The 16,106-nt window shown below is 46.4% G+C and overlaps 1 protein-coding gene across 1 annotated transcript in view; it reads right to left on the bottom strand.

The window, feature by feature from the left end:
• GNB5 (G protein subunit beta 5) overlaps positions 1–15,691 on the bottom strand; it is a 49,738-nt gene extending 34,047 nt beyond the window's left edge. The window contains exons 1-2 of the mRNA XM_042988835.1: positions 15,448–15,691; positions 3,534–3,670 (exon numbers count right to left, since the gene is read on the bottom strand). Coding sequence (XP_042844769.1) covers positions 3,534–3,670; positions 15,448–15,559 — 249 coding nt within the window. The 5' untranslated portion in view covers positions 15,560–15,691. The remainder of the gene's footprint in view (positions 1–3,533; positions 3,671–15,447) is intronic.
• Positions 15,692–16,106: the final 415 nt, after the last annotated feature.

Here is a 16,106-nt window from a genome sequence, read left to right as displayed (position 1 = left end):
ATGCAGTCACTGGCCCAGCATCTGGTGTGCGGGTCCTCTGGGCCCCCAGGCTCTGCCCAACAGCGGAAGAGGACAGCTGAGCTGAGTCCTTCAGCACATGGGTTCCCCACACACCCTCCGGGATGGCGAGTCTGCAGCATCCACGGCAGGCTTGGTTTTTGTAATCATTCAAGCCATTTGGAGCCAAATCTGACGAATGAGGCGAGGGTAGGGGAAGAGATGCTACTTAGGGGCACAGGTAAGGTCTGATTATCCAAAGTGACACTGCTTTGGATTCTGTGTCTCCTTCTCTCTCTCTGCCTGTCCCCCACTCACACTCTGTGTGTCTCTCTCAAAAATAAATAAAAACATTAAAAACATATACATGTTCTTTTTTTTTTTTTTTTTTTTTAATTTTTTTTCAACGTTTTTTATTTTTATTTTTGGGACAGAGAGAGACAGAGCATGAACGGGGGAGGGGCAGAGAGAGAGGGAGACACAGAATCGGAAACAGGCTCCAGGCTCCGAGCCATCAGCCCAGAGCCTGACGCGGGGCTCGAACTCACGGACCGCGAGATCGTGACCTGGCTGAAGTCGGATGCTTAACCGACTGCGCCACCCAGGCGCCCCTAAAAACATATACATGTTCTAAATAATCCACACACTCTAACATCTATGTCAGGTTGTATTTGATAAGAACAGGTCGTAATTAATCTCCTATATTACCTACAGGTCTAGTATGTCATGTACTTGCTTTCTTTTACGTTCATAAAAAAAGTTATCCCTTAAGTTTTCTACCACATTTTAAAAAACGCTGAAAAAGAGAACAAAGAAATTGTTTTACTTCCACCATTCAGTCCCAGCCATTACTATTTTGGAGCATTCTTTCTTGACTTTTTTTTTTTTTTTTTTTTTACAAAGTGGTTATCAAGATATATGTTGCTACCTAGCCTTTTTGATGCTTTGTATGATCTACTGGAAGATTTCCATATTCCTGCTGCGTGTGGCCAAAGTGCCCAGAAACAAGGTCAAAGTAGGCATTTTGGGACCTTTCAAAACTCCTAAGCACATTGGTTCTTCTAGTCTGACTTCTCTGACTAAACCCCTGAGCACAACGTATGGGGTAGATTAGGTAACAGAGAAGAGATAATGGGCTCCAGGCCTTGGGGTCCTCCACACCTGTAGCTCCACATGCTGCATGGGGCCGGCAGTGGGGGGGGAGCGTTTGGACGGACTCAGTGTATTGTCCAAATTGGCGTTCCCTTCGGTGGCTTCCTCCACCTCACTGCCTGCCTGCCTGTCCCCACCACCCACCTACTATGTGCTCTGGAGAGAAAAAGGAACCCAAGAGGCTAAAATCAGTCATAAAACCAAATGTGGGCTGCTCCACAAGCACGGATTTATACACCAGGGGCCCACATACCTAGAGAGACAGCCTCCACCCTAAACCCGAACCCACGCAGTCAGGCTGATTAATCTCCTGCCTTCAAGGGAACAGGGCTGCTCTGAGTCACTCTGTCTGCTCCAGAACATTCCTGCTGTTTCCAGCTTCCTCCCACACCCACCCGGCTTCTAGTTTCTCTGCAGCAGAGGTGGATGGATGGAGCACGTCAGCAGTGTACCTCCTCCCTAAGGACAGTATTTGAGTGACAGAGAATCCAACATATATTACACTTCTAGGGGTAAAAAAAAAGTCAAAAAGGCTAGGTAGCAACATGTATATCTTGATAACCACTTTGTGAAAAAAAGTTGAGAAAGAAATGCTCTAAAATAGTAATAATGGCTGGGACTGGGTGGTGGAAATAAAACCTTTTCTTTGTTCTCTTTTTCAGCGTTTTTTAAAATGTGGTAGAATACTTAAGGGATAACTTTTTTTATGAACGTAAAAGAAAGCAAGTACGTGACATACTAGACCTGTAGGTAATATAGATTAATTACGACCTATTCTTATCAAATACAACCTGACATAGATGTTAGAGTGTGTGGATTATTTAGAACATGTATATGTTTTTAATGTTTTTATTTATTTTTGAGAGAGACAGACAGACAGAGTGTGAGTGGGGAGGGGCAGAGAGAGAGAGAGGAAGACACAGAATCCAAGGCAGGTTCCAGGTTCTGAGCTATCAGCACAGCCTCCCAAAGCCGGGCTTGAAATCACGGATGGCAAGATTGTGACCTGAGCTGAAGTTGGACACTTAACCGACTGAGCCACCCAGGCACCCCTAGAATATGTATAGTTTTTATACTTAAAAGGGCAATTAAAAAAAACCCCAAATTGTCCTTTGGAAAAGCTGGGCTGAAGGCAGGGATAGGGAGAAGCCCAAACTGGCCATAAAAATAAATGACTTCAGTTTACAGTTTTATATTCAATGCGTGTTACATCAAAATAGACATAAAAAGTACCAGGCAGTGATAAGCAGCCTCCTGATAGTCATACTTTTGTATAGGTCCCTCCCGCATTATATTAGGGTTGGTCCGTGTGACCAGTGGAATATAGCAGAAGTGATGGAAAGTCACTTTTGAGGCCAGCTCATAAAAGACAGCACGGCTTCTGCCCCATCTCCCTCTAGCACTCTGGGGAACGCCAGCTACTGTGTTGTACGCAGCCCTATGGAAAGTTCCATATGGTGAGGAACTAGGGCGTCCAGCCAATGAGCCATTTTGGAAGGGAATTTCTGCCTCAGCGGAGCTGTGCCATGATCACAGCCCTGACAAGCATCTTGACTGTGACCTCATCAGAGATCCTGAGCCAGAACCACCCAGATAAGCTGCTCCAGATTCCTGACTCTCAGAAACCATAATAAATATTTGTTGTTTTAAGTTGCTAAATTTGGGGGTAACTTGTTATACAGCACTAGATAACACTAATACATAAGATATAAAATAAACTATGTCAATGAGATAGAATGAATGAAAAAAATGTCCTTTCCAAAAATGTATCTTAAATTTGTTCTTTAGGGGTGTCTGGGTGGCTCGGTCGGTTAAGCGTCCGACTTCGGCTCAGGTCATCATCTCATGGTTCATGAGTTCAAGCCCCGCATCGGGCTCTGTACTGACAGCTCAGAGCCTAGAGCCTGCTTCAGATTCTGTGTCTCCCTCTCTCTCTGCCCCTCCCCGAGTCGTTCTCTCTCTCTCTCTTTCTCTCTCTCAGATGAAGAAACATTAAAAAAAAATTGTCCTTTAGGGCATAGAAATTGCTGAACTCTTAAAGTGAAAGAACCAATAAGCACTTATGTCCCCAACTTGAGGGGAAAAAACCCGTCTATCTAAAAAAGGGTTTCATTTACAAATGAGACCCTGAAATATGCTCAGGAAGAAATAATTTTGAGTGGTTTGTCAAATACAGTTCATGTCTCAGTTATTACCAATTCCAAATCTACCCAAATGAATGGCATTCTACAGTATGCAAGAGAATTCTTAACTATGCTAACTCATGTCCTGTGGAGAATAAATGGAGTCCTAGAGATCAGGAAGGGTTTCTTGAAAAGGAAAGCTCTCTTCTTTTGCTATAAAGTCAGACGCATGCTCACCATCAAATAGCAGGTGCCACGTACCTGGGATGAGCTCACGATCCTTCTCTTATCTTTGCACCAGTCCATGCAGAGAACTTTGTTCCCATGGCCTTTGAGGGTCCTTCTGGTCTTCATGACAAACTGCCCCAGGGCCTCCACCCGCTCCGCAACCTGGTGTACTAGAAGGACAGGCGACAATCAGTTCTGTTACCCAGGACCAGATTCTGAGCCATATGCTGGCAAAGGGATGACACTGGTCTTTCTCTGTGGCCACAGCTTGATTCTCCTGCTCTTTACTATAATGCCTTCACAACGCTCTCTTTTGAGCTCAGTGGAGGGTAGAGACAACACTGTCGTTCTGTGTGTTTAATACCCTACATTTTTCAAAGCATTTCCATCTCTGTGTGCTGAGGGATCAACAAGACTGCCTCATATCTACAGACTATATACCTTCTACTATACATAATTCTCCCACTGAAGGGTGACAGCTCTGCGAGGTAGGCAAGGCAGCATCAGAATGAGATCACTGTCCCCCTTTAACAGGTGAGGAGACTGAGGCTTACAAGGGTTCTTTGGCTAAGTTCATACAACTAACTGGGAGTGACTCTGGGGTTTCCGGTTCTTTCACCTACCTTTCCAGTCACAAGGAAAAGTGACTTTACAAAAACTGTCCTATGAGGTGCCAGTAGGCACCGTGACTCCTAAATGACCACCCCCCCTCCCCCTCTTGCCTAGCACAGGCCTGGGATGTGTGGGTGCTCCATTCATGTGCTGCAGGCAGGAATGAATAAGGGAGCCACTGGTACAGCCAAGGGTTTACTGAAAACTTGCAGTGTGAGTAGAGAGCAATATTCTAGAAGTCTGAACACATGACCTAGAAAAGGAACCAACACAAGGGAGGAGCTTCAAAAAGGAATCTCTCAGGTGCTGGGACCGTGGCCTCTTTCTCGAAGCAAATAGAGCTTTCAAGGGGCTTATCTCAGAGGCTATCACTGTGGGGTGTCAGTAGGAGCCAAGTTCCCACAAAGGTACCATCTAGTCCAGGCCCTGCATCCAGAGGTGAGGAAACTGAAGATGGGGGATCCCATGGCTTCTCCCCCTTGTGCAGTGCCACTGCCCTTGTGGTTGGAGGCTGTGCCAGAAGGAAAACTGGGGCTCCTGACCCCCTCTCCACTTCTCCTTCCTCCAAACCTCCCAGCAGGGCATTTCCCCAGGCAGGTGAGAAGCAGGGAAGGGGGCATTTGAGGCAAGGGATGGCCCGAGGAAAGGTGTGGTGTCTTAGCATAGCAGAGTGACGTGAGTGATGTGAGGCCAGGGGGCTGGCCCTCTTCCTTCCCAGGAGCTGCTAGAACTTGAGGGGGAAATGCCACCTCCTTGTGGGAAACCCGGGCAGGGAGGGCCAGACTGGACTGTAGTTCAAGCAGTGACAACAGAGCCCTTCTCAGAAACCCACCCTCCCTGGCTGGCTCTCCCTTCCTTCTCTCTAAACACTGCACTGTGTATCTCCTAAAAACAAGGCACTTTCTTACATAACCACAGTATATTATCAAAGTCAGAAAAGTAACACTGAAACAATACTACATCTGATGTATGGACCTTACTGAGAGACTCTCCATTGTCTCAATAATAACTTTACTGCAAAAGAAAACCCAAGATCATGTGCTGTACTCAGATGTCATGTTTCTTTAGTCTCCTGACTTACTTTCCCAGTTTGGGCTTGTCTCCTGCTTCCTCAAGATTAGATTCCGGTAATATGTGTCTGGCAGGAACACCAGAGACTGAGGAGCTCCTGCCGGTGTGCCTGGTCAGGAGGCACCTGTTGTCCATTAGTTCACCATCACCAGCACTGTTCACGCTGACCATTTGGTTAAGATGGTGTCTGCCAGTTTCTTCACTGGACAGTTACCATTTTGCCTTTTATCATGAAGAAGCATCCTGTGGAGATGTACTTTGAGACTATATAAATACCCAGCCACTCTTCAAACTCTAGTTTTAACATCTGTTAATGATTCTTGCCTGAATGGTTTATTACGATAGTTCGCAAGGTTTTCCTAATTCCATCATTCCTTCTGTTTTTTTTTTTTTTTTTAGTTGGCTTTCTAATAAAAGGAGTTTTCCCTCCCCTCCAATGTATTTATTCACCCATGTATATTAGATGGACTCATGGATTCTTACTGTAAGAATTATTTATTTTGATGCTCATCCAGTGCCTGATTTGCTCAGAAGGGGCCCCATCAAGCAAGCTCCCATGACCTTCCAACACGTCCCCAACATTCCCTGAGCACTTTTTTTTTTTTTAATATATGAAATTTATTGTCAAATTGGTTTCCATACAACACCCAGTGCTCATCCCAACAGGTGCCCTCCTCAATGCCCATCACCCACCCTCCCTTCCCTCCCACCCCCATCAGCCCTCAGTTTGTTCTCAGTTTTTAAAAGTCTCTTATGCTTTGGCTCTCTCCTACTGTAACCTCTTTTTTTTTTTTCCCCTGAGCACTTCTTATTACAGACTCAGGTTCTTTCCCTGCTCTGGCCTTGGAATCAGCCACTTCTCCAAGAAGTCTTGGTTTCATGTAGTTGCCCCATTTCTTTGTGATAAAAGAACAAACGTGTGAACAAGTTAAAAGTCTCTGTGAAAACTCAGACTATAAAAAATACTGGTTTAACTATAAAACTACATGAGAGGGACCTGGCTGGCTCAGTCGGTGGAGCGGGCCACTCTTGATGTAAGCTAGAGCCCTACATTAGGTGGAGAGATTACCTAAAAATAAAATCTTAAAAAAAAGTATACCTGAATATGCAATTATTATGCTATTACTTCTGCTGAGACACTGCATTCTTTATTGCCACAAACAGCACATTAGTTTTTTACTGATGCATTCTTTAAAACATATTGTTTAATATGTTTAAAAACAGAGTGAATTTTCTAAATTCTTATAGGCCTTTGACATGTCTGTACCAGCTCAGAGTTGTGAGCATAGATTATTTAGTGTTTTACTTTGACACTTCACATCGATATTCTTGCTGTTCTCCTCACTTGTGCATTAGGAAGACCACAGCTATTTAATGTCCCTCTCACAAAAATAAAAAAAAATTAATTAAAAAGATGGCTCACCCCACCCATATAGGGCCCTCCTTACATAATGGGAATCTGACCACATCCCAACTATTAATTATTTTTTCTCATTGCATTTTTCCATCCCATACCCACTCATCCTGTTTCTATCTGGCAAATCTCACATCTGTTAAAGAGTTACAGCTTTTCAAATGACGTCTCCAGAACCCCTACTGTGTGCCAAGAACTATGCCGGATGCATGGGTACAGAAAAGAATAAGACAGTCCCTGCTCTTATGGAGCTCACAGTGTGCAGGGGGAAGACAGGCATGCACACATATCACCACGGCAGTGTGGTCACAGAGGTGTTGGGGAGCCGAGGGTAACACGGCTGACTGCTGGCAGGTGTGCCATCAGAAGGAGATGTCACAGGTACCTGGTTTTGAAGGATCCATAAGAGTTGGGGTAAGGAAAGGGAAGGGAGGAAGCTAGCTTCTTTATATCTCTGTTTCTCATTCAGTAAAATGGAAGACAGTGAACTAATCCACGGGGGTGTTCTGAGTTTTAATGGGGGAAGTGAATTAAAGTGCCTAACAGGTGTCTGGCAGGCCAGAAACCAAAGATGGAGAGTCAGGGTACTAGGGACTGGGGACTTGAAAACTGGAAACAACATAACCTGGAGGAGGTGGGGGGGCTTCTGAAATGGAAGGGCCACAGAGACTTTCACATTTGGGATAAGAAAGAATGAGAGAGTGAAAAGAGGAGGTTAGGGATAGGGAGAAGGTTTTTTCTTGATTTATTTTAATATAATTATAGAAGAGAATGCACACCCATTGAAAGTAACCAGAAAATAGAAACACGATCGCTTACAGTCCTGCCTAGCCTGACCATTCTAAACATGTGGTCTATATCCTTCCAAGCCTTTTCTCTGCACACGTGTACACATGAGTGTGTGTGTGTGTATATATATATATATATATATACACACACACACACACACACACACACAAGCAGACTACACTTCACATACAATTTTGGGGACGAGTTTTTTCATTTATGATTGTCTATGTCAAATATAATTATCTGTCACTTTAAATGACTACATGACATTCCACTGAATATACCACAACGCTAAAATTCCCTACTGGAAGACACTTTGTTCTAGGGCTGCCTGGATACCTTTGCATTGCATTACCTCCTTAGATAAATGCCAATTCATAGCATTGCTGAGTCAAAGGTATAACACATTTTTAGAGGATTTCAATGCATATTGCCAATATCTACCATTTTGTGCACATTTCCTGGGGGACAGGCACTGGGTTGAGGGCCTTACACACAGCCTGAGGACCCAGGCTAACCCTTATTTCTACAAAGAAGGAAGGGGAAGATCAGAGAGGCTAAGGACGTCATGTACAAGCATTCAGACCCCTATGAACAGAAAACACCTCCTGTAGTGGCATAAGTTCTGGGCACGTGGCTCTAATACTGTAGAAAATCAAGGCCAAAGTGAGGTGGTGACAATGGCTTCTTAGTCTAGGAGACACCCCCAACTTCAATCCCTCTACTTCCTGATGTAACTAGAGCAACGGATCCACGTTAGGGACTCTAGTCCAGGAATCAAGAAGTGCATCCTCATCCTGGCTCTGGGAGACTGATGCAAATTTAGAAACAGAAGAGAACTTAGGAACTCAACAAGTCAGGCTGAGCACCAATCCCGGGCACCCTGAGGTTTGGCAAGTGTATGAAGCAGGGGTTTTCAGTTGCCATCAGCTCCTCCTCCCGTCAGCCTCTACCTTCCCTCACAGACAAAACCTTACTAGAAGCCCAAGGCAGAAAGTAGCCAGAGCTGAGCTGAGCTGGTGAATGGGGGAGGGAGGATGCCAGGCTCAGGAGCATTTGTACTCAGCACACTTCCCACCCACTGGCCCCCAAGGTAAGTGAGTTGCCCTGATCCACTCACTTCTCAGAAAAGGAAAGTGAGGCCTGAGGGAAAGGCACAACTTATAAATTAGTGGAAACAAATGTCTCCTCTGAGCCTGTGCCCTCCTCTGTAAAACAAGGGTGTTAAGAGTTTATCTGGATGGGGCCCTGGAAATAATCTGTAATTCTGGTTTCAAGCAAAGATGAATTTTTCATGAAGATGTGGCTTCCTGTCAACTTTCAGGGAATATTTTGCTATTTATTTTATAATCTGTTGCACATGTGAACCTAAAGTAAAATGTATAGTGTGCAAGTCTGTTCATGAAAATCCAAACAACATAAATTCGTAAAGTGAAAACATGCATCAGGGTCCTTTTCATCATTCCAAAAGGCCATGAAAAAAGTGACCCAAGCACAGACAAGATCTAAAGTTTTCCTGAACATGAACATTGTGGAAATGACTGGTAATACATTAGATAAGTTCAAAGACAAGTGAGACATCTTCAGTAGAAAAACAGAACCATTTAAAAAATGATCTTGAACCACTTTCCAAATTTGGCACCAATATACAGTCTTTTGATGGCCACGATTTGGTAGAAGATCTAAGGAATCAAAGATGAAAAATTATCTGGGGTGCCTGGGTGGCTTAGTCAGTTAAGTGTCTGACTTCAGCTCTGGTCCTGATCTTGCGGTTCATGGGTTCAGCTCAGCGTCGGGCTCTGTGCTGACAGCTTAGAGCCTGGGGCCTGCTTTGGATTCTGTGTCTTCTCCTCTCTCTCTTTGCCTCTCCCCTGCTCACACTCTGTCTCTCTGTCTCTCAAAAATGAATAAATTTAAAAAAAATTTTTTTTAAAAATGAAAAATTATCCAAAGCTAATTCTAAAAAACTCATTATGCAACCCAAGTGTCCATCGATAGATGAATGGATAAATATGTGGTGTATCTATACACCCACACACAATGAAACACTTCTCATAAAAAAGGGTGATATCATTTACAACATGGATGGACCTAGAGAGTGTTATGCTAAGTGAGGTAAGTCAGAGACATAAAGACAAATACCATATGATTTCAGTTATATGTGGAATTTAAGAAACAAAACAAACAAATGAAAAGCAGAAGTAGACCCATAAATACAGAGAACAGACTGATGGTTGCCAGAGGGGAGGTGAGTGGGGGGATGGGCAAAGTGGGTGAAGAGGAGTGAGAAGCACAGGCTTCCAGGTATGGAATGAGTAAGTCATGGGGATAAAAGGGGATAAGAGCATAGGGAACAAAGTCGATGATATCGTAATACCATTGTATGGTGACAGATGGTCACACAATTGTGGTGAGCACAGCATAACCTATAGAGTTGTAGAATCACTATGTTGTACACCTGAAACCAATGTAACACTGTGTGTCAACTATATTTCAATTAAAAAACAATACAGGTAAAACAATTTAAAAAAGCATTCCACCTGAATTTACCTCAGGATCGAATGAGGTGGGATATAAACAAAATCCTTAAACACTGGGATGGTAGGAAAATATCTGCAATCACATTTCCTCACTTGTGCTTGAGATTTTGGAATTGCCCCAAAACATCCATTAGCTACACACAGAAAAAAACCTCCCCAGAATTCCCTAATTAGAAACTGGAAAGACTAAGCTATGGTACCATCTTTCAGATGGAGTCCTACATGGTTCCGTACAATTATTTCAAAATATTGACATTAAAAATAACATTAAAATGACATGGGGGGCATTTTAATCCATTGTGTTAGATTAAAACTAGGCTCAAACTCTAAATCTAGTACAATCCCAAATATGCTCACAAATATATAGGCAAGCATAAAATCATAAGCTATGAAATACACCAAAATGTTATAAGTGGCTGTCTCTGGGTGGTGGGGTTATAAATGGCTTGTTGTCTTCTATATTTCTAAATATGTGGCAGTGGGCATTCGTTTATTACGATGGTACCCTGGAGACACTTATGTTAGCTAGCTTGTGTGCAATTAGGAACGCAGAGCCAAAGCAAAGGGAGACGCAATGAAAGCCTCTCATGGCTGCGGGCAGCCGGTGGAAGAGAGGATTAGGTTGAAACGAAACTCACTTCTAGCCTCAGGACACAGTAGTTTTCCTTAGAACGTGGAAAAAGTCAGCCAACACATTTGTTTCAGACTAATCCAGAAATTCAGTTTTCCTAGATTTCTCCCTACACCATAAAATCAGAAGAGTCCAAGGCTCCAGCCATAATAATAATAATCTTTGACAGTAAAGCCTTTCACAAAGTTACATTTAGAACAGATAGAAAAGTGAGTAGCATCTGATGATAAGTCCTATGATTTGCCCAAATGTCATCTGGATTTGTATTCAAAGAAATTACAGAAATCTTTGAGTTGTTCGTTCCTAGACTAGATGAGAATCCGCCACCAAGGAAGCTGGGAATCTGGAAGAAGCCCCCCTCAGCCCCAGGAGGCTGCCGGTACAGGGTAGCTGAAATAAACACAGCATGCCTCCTGCTCTGCTTGCAGCCTGTTTTCCAGATCATTCTTCAGTTTAATTTCAAGTTAAGGACTCTTTAAAGTTGAACTCTCTTTTCTTTTTCTTGATGTTGACTCCTGTTCCAGTACTCATTTTTTATTATACACGCAGTAAATGCACAGATGGGTATAAAGTGAAAAATACCTCTACTTCCCTTCCTCCCCTGGCCTTCTCTAGAGATAACAGTTTCTTGTGTAACCTGCCACAAAGTCAACGCATAACACAAGCATCTCTTGTTTAAGCTAATGAGATCATGTTATATATACTGTTTACGACTTTTTAAAATTGAATACTGAAACCTTTTCATACATGCATATTTTTTCCTCAAAAAAATTCTTTTTAATGTTTATTTATTTTTGAGAGAGAGAGACAGAGTTGTCAGCAGGGGAGGGGCAGAGAGAGAGGGACACACAGAATCCAAAGCAGGCACCAGGCTCTGAGCTGTCAGCACAGAGCCAGACACAGGGCTTGAACCCACGGACTGCAAGATCACGACCTGAGCCAAAGTCAGATGCTTAACTGACTGAGCCATCTAGGTGCCTGCCCTGCCCCCACCGCTTTTTTTTGTGTGTGTGTGTGTCTTTTTAATGTAAATCACAACTGTCTGAGTGATGGCCTAGCAGGGTGAGGAGGAGAGCTATACCTAGGAGCCTGAACCCTGGCGTCTGCTCCCCATTCTCCCTTAGAGTAGCTGCAGAACCTTAGGGCAGCTAAAGGAATATAATCCTTCCCTGGATCTCAGTGGTCTCATCCATACAGGTGGCAGGGAGGAGAAGAAAACTTTTTGTGCCTTTAGGACTGAGGCTGAAGCAGGTGACCCTTCTAGTTTTGAGAGTTGTGTGGTAAGACCTCCAAAGATGTCTACGTCCTAATCCATGGAACCTGTGACTATGTTACCTTACATGGCAGAAGGGGCTCTGAGATGTGATTAACTTAAGGATCTTGAGAGAGGATGATTATCCCAGTTTATACAGGTGGGCCCACTGTAATCACAAGGGTCCTTGTAAGAGGGAGGCAGGGAGATCAGAGTCAAGATGTGATGAGAGAAAGGAGGTTAGAGGATGTGGGGTCACAAGCCAAGGACTACAGGTGGCCTCTAGAAGCTGGACAAGGCCAGGAAGGGACTCTTCCCTAAAGCTTCCAGAAGGAATAAAGCCCTGCTAACCCAGTTAGACTTCTGACTTCCAGAACTGTAAAAGAATAAATTATGTTGCTTTAAGTACCTATGTTTGTGGAAATTTGTACAACATCAATAGGAAACTAATACAAGCTATATATTGTATCTCATGATTCTAAAATGTCTTATAATCAAGAAAGGAAGCACTTACCCATGGCAGAAGGTAAGCTGACGGTAATAAGGGGAAAACATGTACGGAGAAGGAGGAAGCTTTGGAGGAATATGGGGAAAGGCAAGGGCGCTGGGCCTGGGGCTATGGAGTTTGATGTAGGCAGGCTTCCCCTTGGGCCACCCATATCAGCCACTTCCTCTATTTAATGTTAGCCAAGGGTCTGATTCAGGGAAGAGGGCTCAACAGTATGGATGCTGGTCTGAGGGTCAAAGGGAGGGGAGCTGAAGAAGTGAGGGTCTGGAGTTGGGTAGAGTTTGCTTTTCCTCCAAGTTCATGCTCTATTATTTTGTTGTCTTTTTAGGCAAGAATTTGGGCAAGTCAGAGCTAACAGAAGGCTGATCAACTGTCCCAGTTTGCCCAGGACTAAAGGGTTTTCCAGAATGCAGGACCTTCCATTTTAAAACTGAGAGTCCCAGGCAAACCAGGACAACTTGGCCATCTTACCTTGTGGCCTGAAAAGCTGGGGTAGGGGCTACAGGGCCATCTATATAACAACACCAAAATGTAAGAATGACAGGCTCAGTAAGAGGTTGAGAGATTGGAAGAGAGAAGAGCCCAGTGATCCTAGATCATGAAGCTCTCTGGGGGGAGGGGAGACTGGTCAGAAGAGGAGGAGTAGCTCTGAGGACCAAAGGGATCCAGGAGACTGTGATGGAGAGAGAGGCCAGTGGGTTAGGACAGTCACCCTTGGGAACCCCGAAGATATCAGGGATGGGGCAGGGCTGAGGTCAAAAAGAAGGCTCAAGCCATGTGCCAAATATCCTTAAGAAATGAGGCAGCCTGGCTGGGAGCTCAGGAGACAGCAGCATGGAGAAGGGGAAAACAGATGTCAGTTGAATGACAGGAGCTTCAAAGGAGCAAAGGTTCTATACAGGAGTAGAGGAGAAGTGGTCTGGAGGCTGCAGGGGGAATAAAGGGGAACATGGCCATATGACTTCTGGTCTTTTCAACTCCAAAATTCTGACTTACATGCAGGTGGGGATAGATCTTTCCACTGTGGGTCCAAAAGTTGGCTTCTGAGGGTACTGCATCCTTGGCAGGACAGGGGACTATGCTGAAAAACTACCTTGACTATCTCTCTGCCTTAAGGTCATTTCCCAAGTCACAGAAAAGGCTAACAGGTTCCCAGTGGGATGTCTTCACTGTTGATCAAGAGAGTTTCTGGAGAATCTCTGCACAGAGCCCAAAGTAGTTGGACAAAAAGCTGAAGCGAGGTTGGGCTGGAGTTCTGACTGTCTGGGCTGGAATCCTGGTCCCACCACCAACTGACTGCAGTCCTCTGGCAAGTCCTTTCAACCTGCCGTGCCTCAGTTTGCTCCTCTGTAAAATGCAGAAGTCAGATGACCTACCTCAGGGGCACTAACACCACACATACAGCATCATCGACAGCACCTGCAGAATGTAGGAATTTGCAGAGTGAAATGAGGCAGACTTTGTCCAATGCCTTCCAATTTCCATTCCCTACTGCTTCCTGATAACAGAAACCCAACGTTGTTTGGGGATGACAATGTGCCCAGCTCAGTTCTCTGTTTCCCAGGGTCCCTTGCAGTAGCAATGTAACCTACTTCTGGCCAATAAAGTACAAAATCTGTTGGAAGAAGGGAGATTTGGGGGAAAACTTTTGCTTTTCTGGTAAGAAGGAGAAACAGAGGCTGGTGACCACTTTCTCCCTTCTTCTGGCCCTGGATACAGAGGTGATGTTTGGAACTGTGGTGGTCATACTGTAATCAGGCGGCAAATCCCAGTGTTCTCAGGGTGGTGGAGAAGAAAGACTGGAGGGTGGGTCCCTGATGGCACCCTGAGCTGCTAAACCAAAGTCGGTGATCACCTACCCTTGTTCCTGTTACACGAGGAAAACAGCTCCCAATTTGTTTCGCTACTTTATTTGGGGTCTATAGTTAATTGTAGCTGGACACATCCCTAAATGATATAGAGGTTTAGCGTGTCTCCGAAGGAGGCCCTTACAAAAGCACAGCACACTCTCGATTCAGGTCATCTGCTTCTATCAAGAAAGGAATCAGGTGCTAACAACCGAGCATGAACCCCATGTTTCTTTTCCAAAAAATATTAAAGGGGTGGCCCCAAATAGGAAGTGTAGGAGCAGGATGTATAGGTGTGCCTGAGGGTACCATAGGGAGGCTGGGCTCAGCAAAGGGGAGCTGCCATCCTCAGAGCTGAAAAATAAGCAGATAATACCACTTCCCCAAGCCTGGCCCTCAGCCCAAACTCTGCCGAGGACAAACCATCTGACAGAGTAAAGGGAAGCGGATCCCGCCAAGAGCCATTTAACCTGGCTACTTAATTGCTCACTCATAAAAATCACAGAACCGGTTCTGAATTATGGTAGTGGTCAAGAAGTGTGTTGTTTACCTAAGACTGCTGTTGCTTGTTTATGCCAAACACACCGCATCCCTTCAAAAGCTTCTTAAACAGCCTCAAGTGAACTAACTAAATGGTAGGATTTGGTAAGCTCCTCTGCTTTCCTTCCCCCACCCGGTTCTCCATCCCCAAGGAAAGGGGGCAGATTGGAAAAAATGAGGTTTTAACTCAAGAGTCTGGTTCCTCGGAAAAGCAAAACTGAGAAAAGATACAATGATGGAGAAAGCCAAATGATTAAAAAACAAAACAGGAGTTTACCCTAGGCCGCGCCCACAGGGCTCGCTGCGCTGGCTACCGCTGACACCCCACCCCCTCCTCCACCTTGCTCGGCTCGGGCAGGACTGCGATCAGTTCGCATCTCTCAGGAAGGCGATGGAGGGAACTCATCTCAAGACCCTACCGGGGTAGAGCAGCGACCAGGGGCGGCTTCCACCAGGCGCCCCCGCCCAGAGGCGGAACCGCCTCCGCTAAGCGGGCGGGGGCTCTGCAAGGTGTCGGGCGCCTCCGAGGTCCGCCGGGCTCGGGCCCCACAGCCGCGCAACCCGGGGGCTCCGGGCCGCAAGCCACGCCTCACCGGTGCCCGGGAACCAGGGAGCCCATCCCGGGCGCGAGGCCTGGCTCCGGCCCCCCGGCCCTGCACCCCCAACCCCGCTCCCCCGGGGGGCCGGTCTGGTTTCTTCGGCCCGCCTACCGGCGCGCAGCCCCCGCCCCGGCCCGCACTCACGCTCCACGTCGTGCAGCTTGGCCCGCTCCTCCTCCAGTTTGCCCTTGAGGCTCTCGGCCTCGCTCTTCAGCGACGCCAGCGTCTGGTTCTCGTGCAGCCCATCGGTTGCCATCTTCGCGCCGGGACGCGGCGGGGAGCGAAGCGGAGAGCGGGGCGGCGGGTGAGCGGGCGGCGGAGGCCAGGCCGGCGAGCGGGCGGGAGCGGCCCCCGGCGCAGCTCCAGCCGCCTTCTCCCCGAGCGCGGCCCCGCCCTCCGGCGCTGACGCGGGCGGCTACGAGCCTGGCTGCCGCGGTCGACTCCCCCCTCTCCGCCCGCCTCGCCCGCGGACACCCGCGCCCCCTCCGCGCCCACCCCCGCCCTGGCACCTGCGGCGCGCGCCTGGCACTGTGCCCGGGGCGATGCCCGCGGTGGCGCTGCAGCGCACAACACCCGGAGAAGCAGGGAGTGTCGTGCCCCTTTTACCGGTGGGAAAACCGGGGCTCAGAGACGATAACGTGACTTGCTCGAGGACACGCTCGTAGTGAAGGACCAAACTGGGATTCCAATCCAGGACTGCCGGCTCCTGGGACCCGGTGAAGTCCCAGGGACACGGCCTTCCTACCTGCCCCCTCCCTGGCACCGATCAGCTCTCAGTGGGACTTGATAGGCTGCGCAGTGGC

Source organism: Panthera tigris, chromosome B3 (assembly GCF_018350195.1).
Source record: "Panthera tigris isolate Pti1 chromosome B3, P.tigris_Pti1_mat1.1, whole genome shotgun sequence".
NCBI lineage: Eukaryota > Metazoa > Chordata > Mammalia > Carnivora > Felidae > Panthera > Panthera tigris.
The sequence above is the reverse complement of the archived record's forward strand: the minus strand, read 5'-3'. Positions and strand labels throughout refer to the sequence as shown.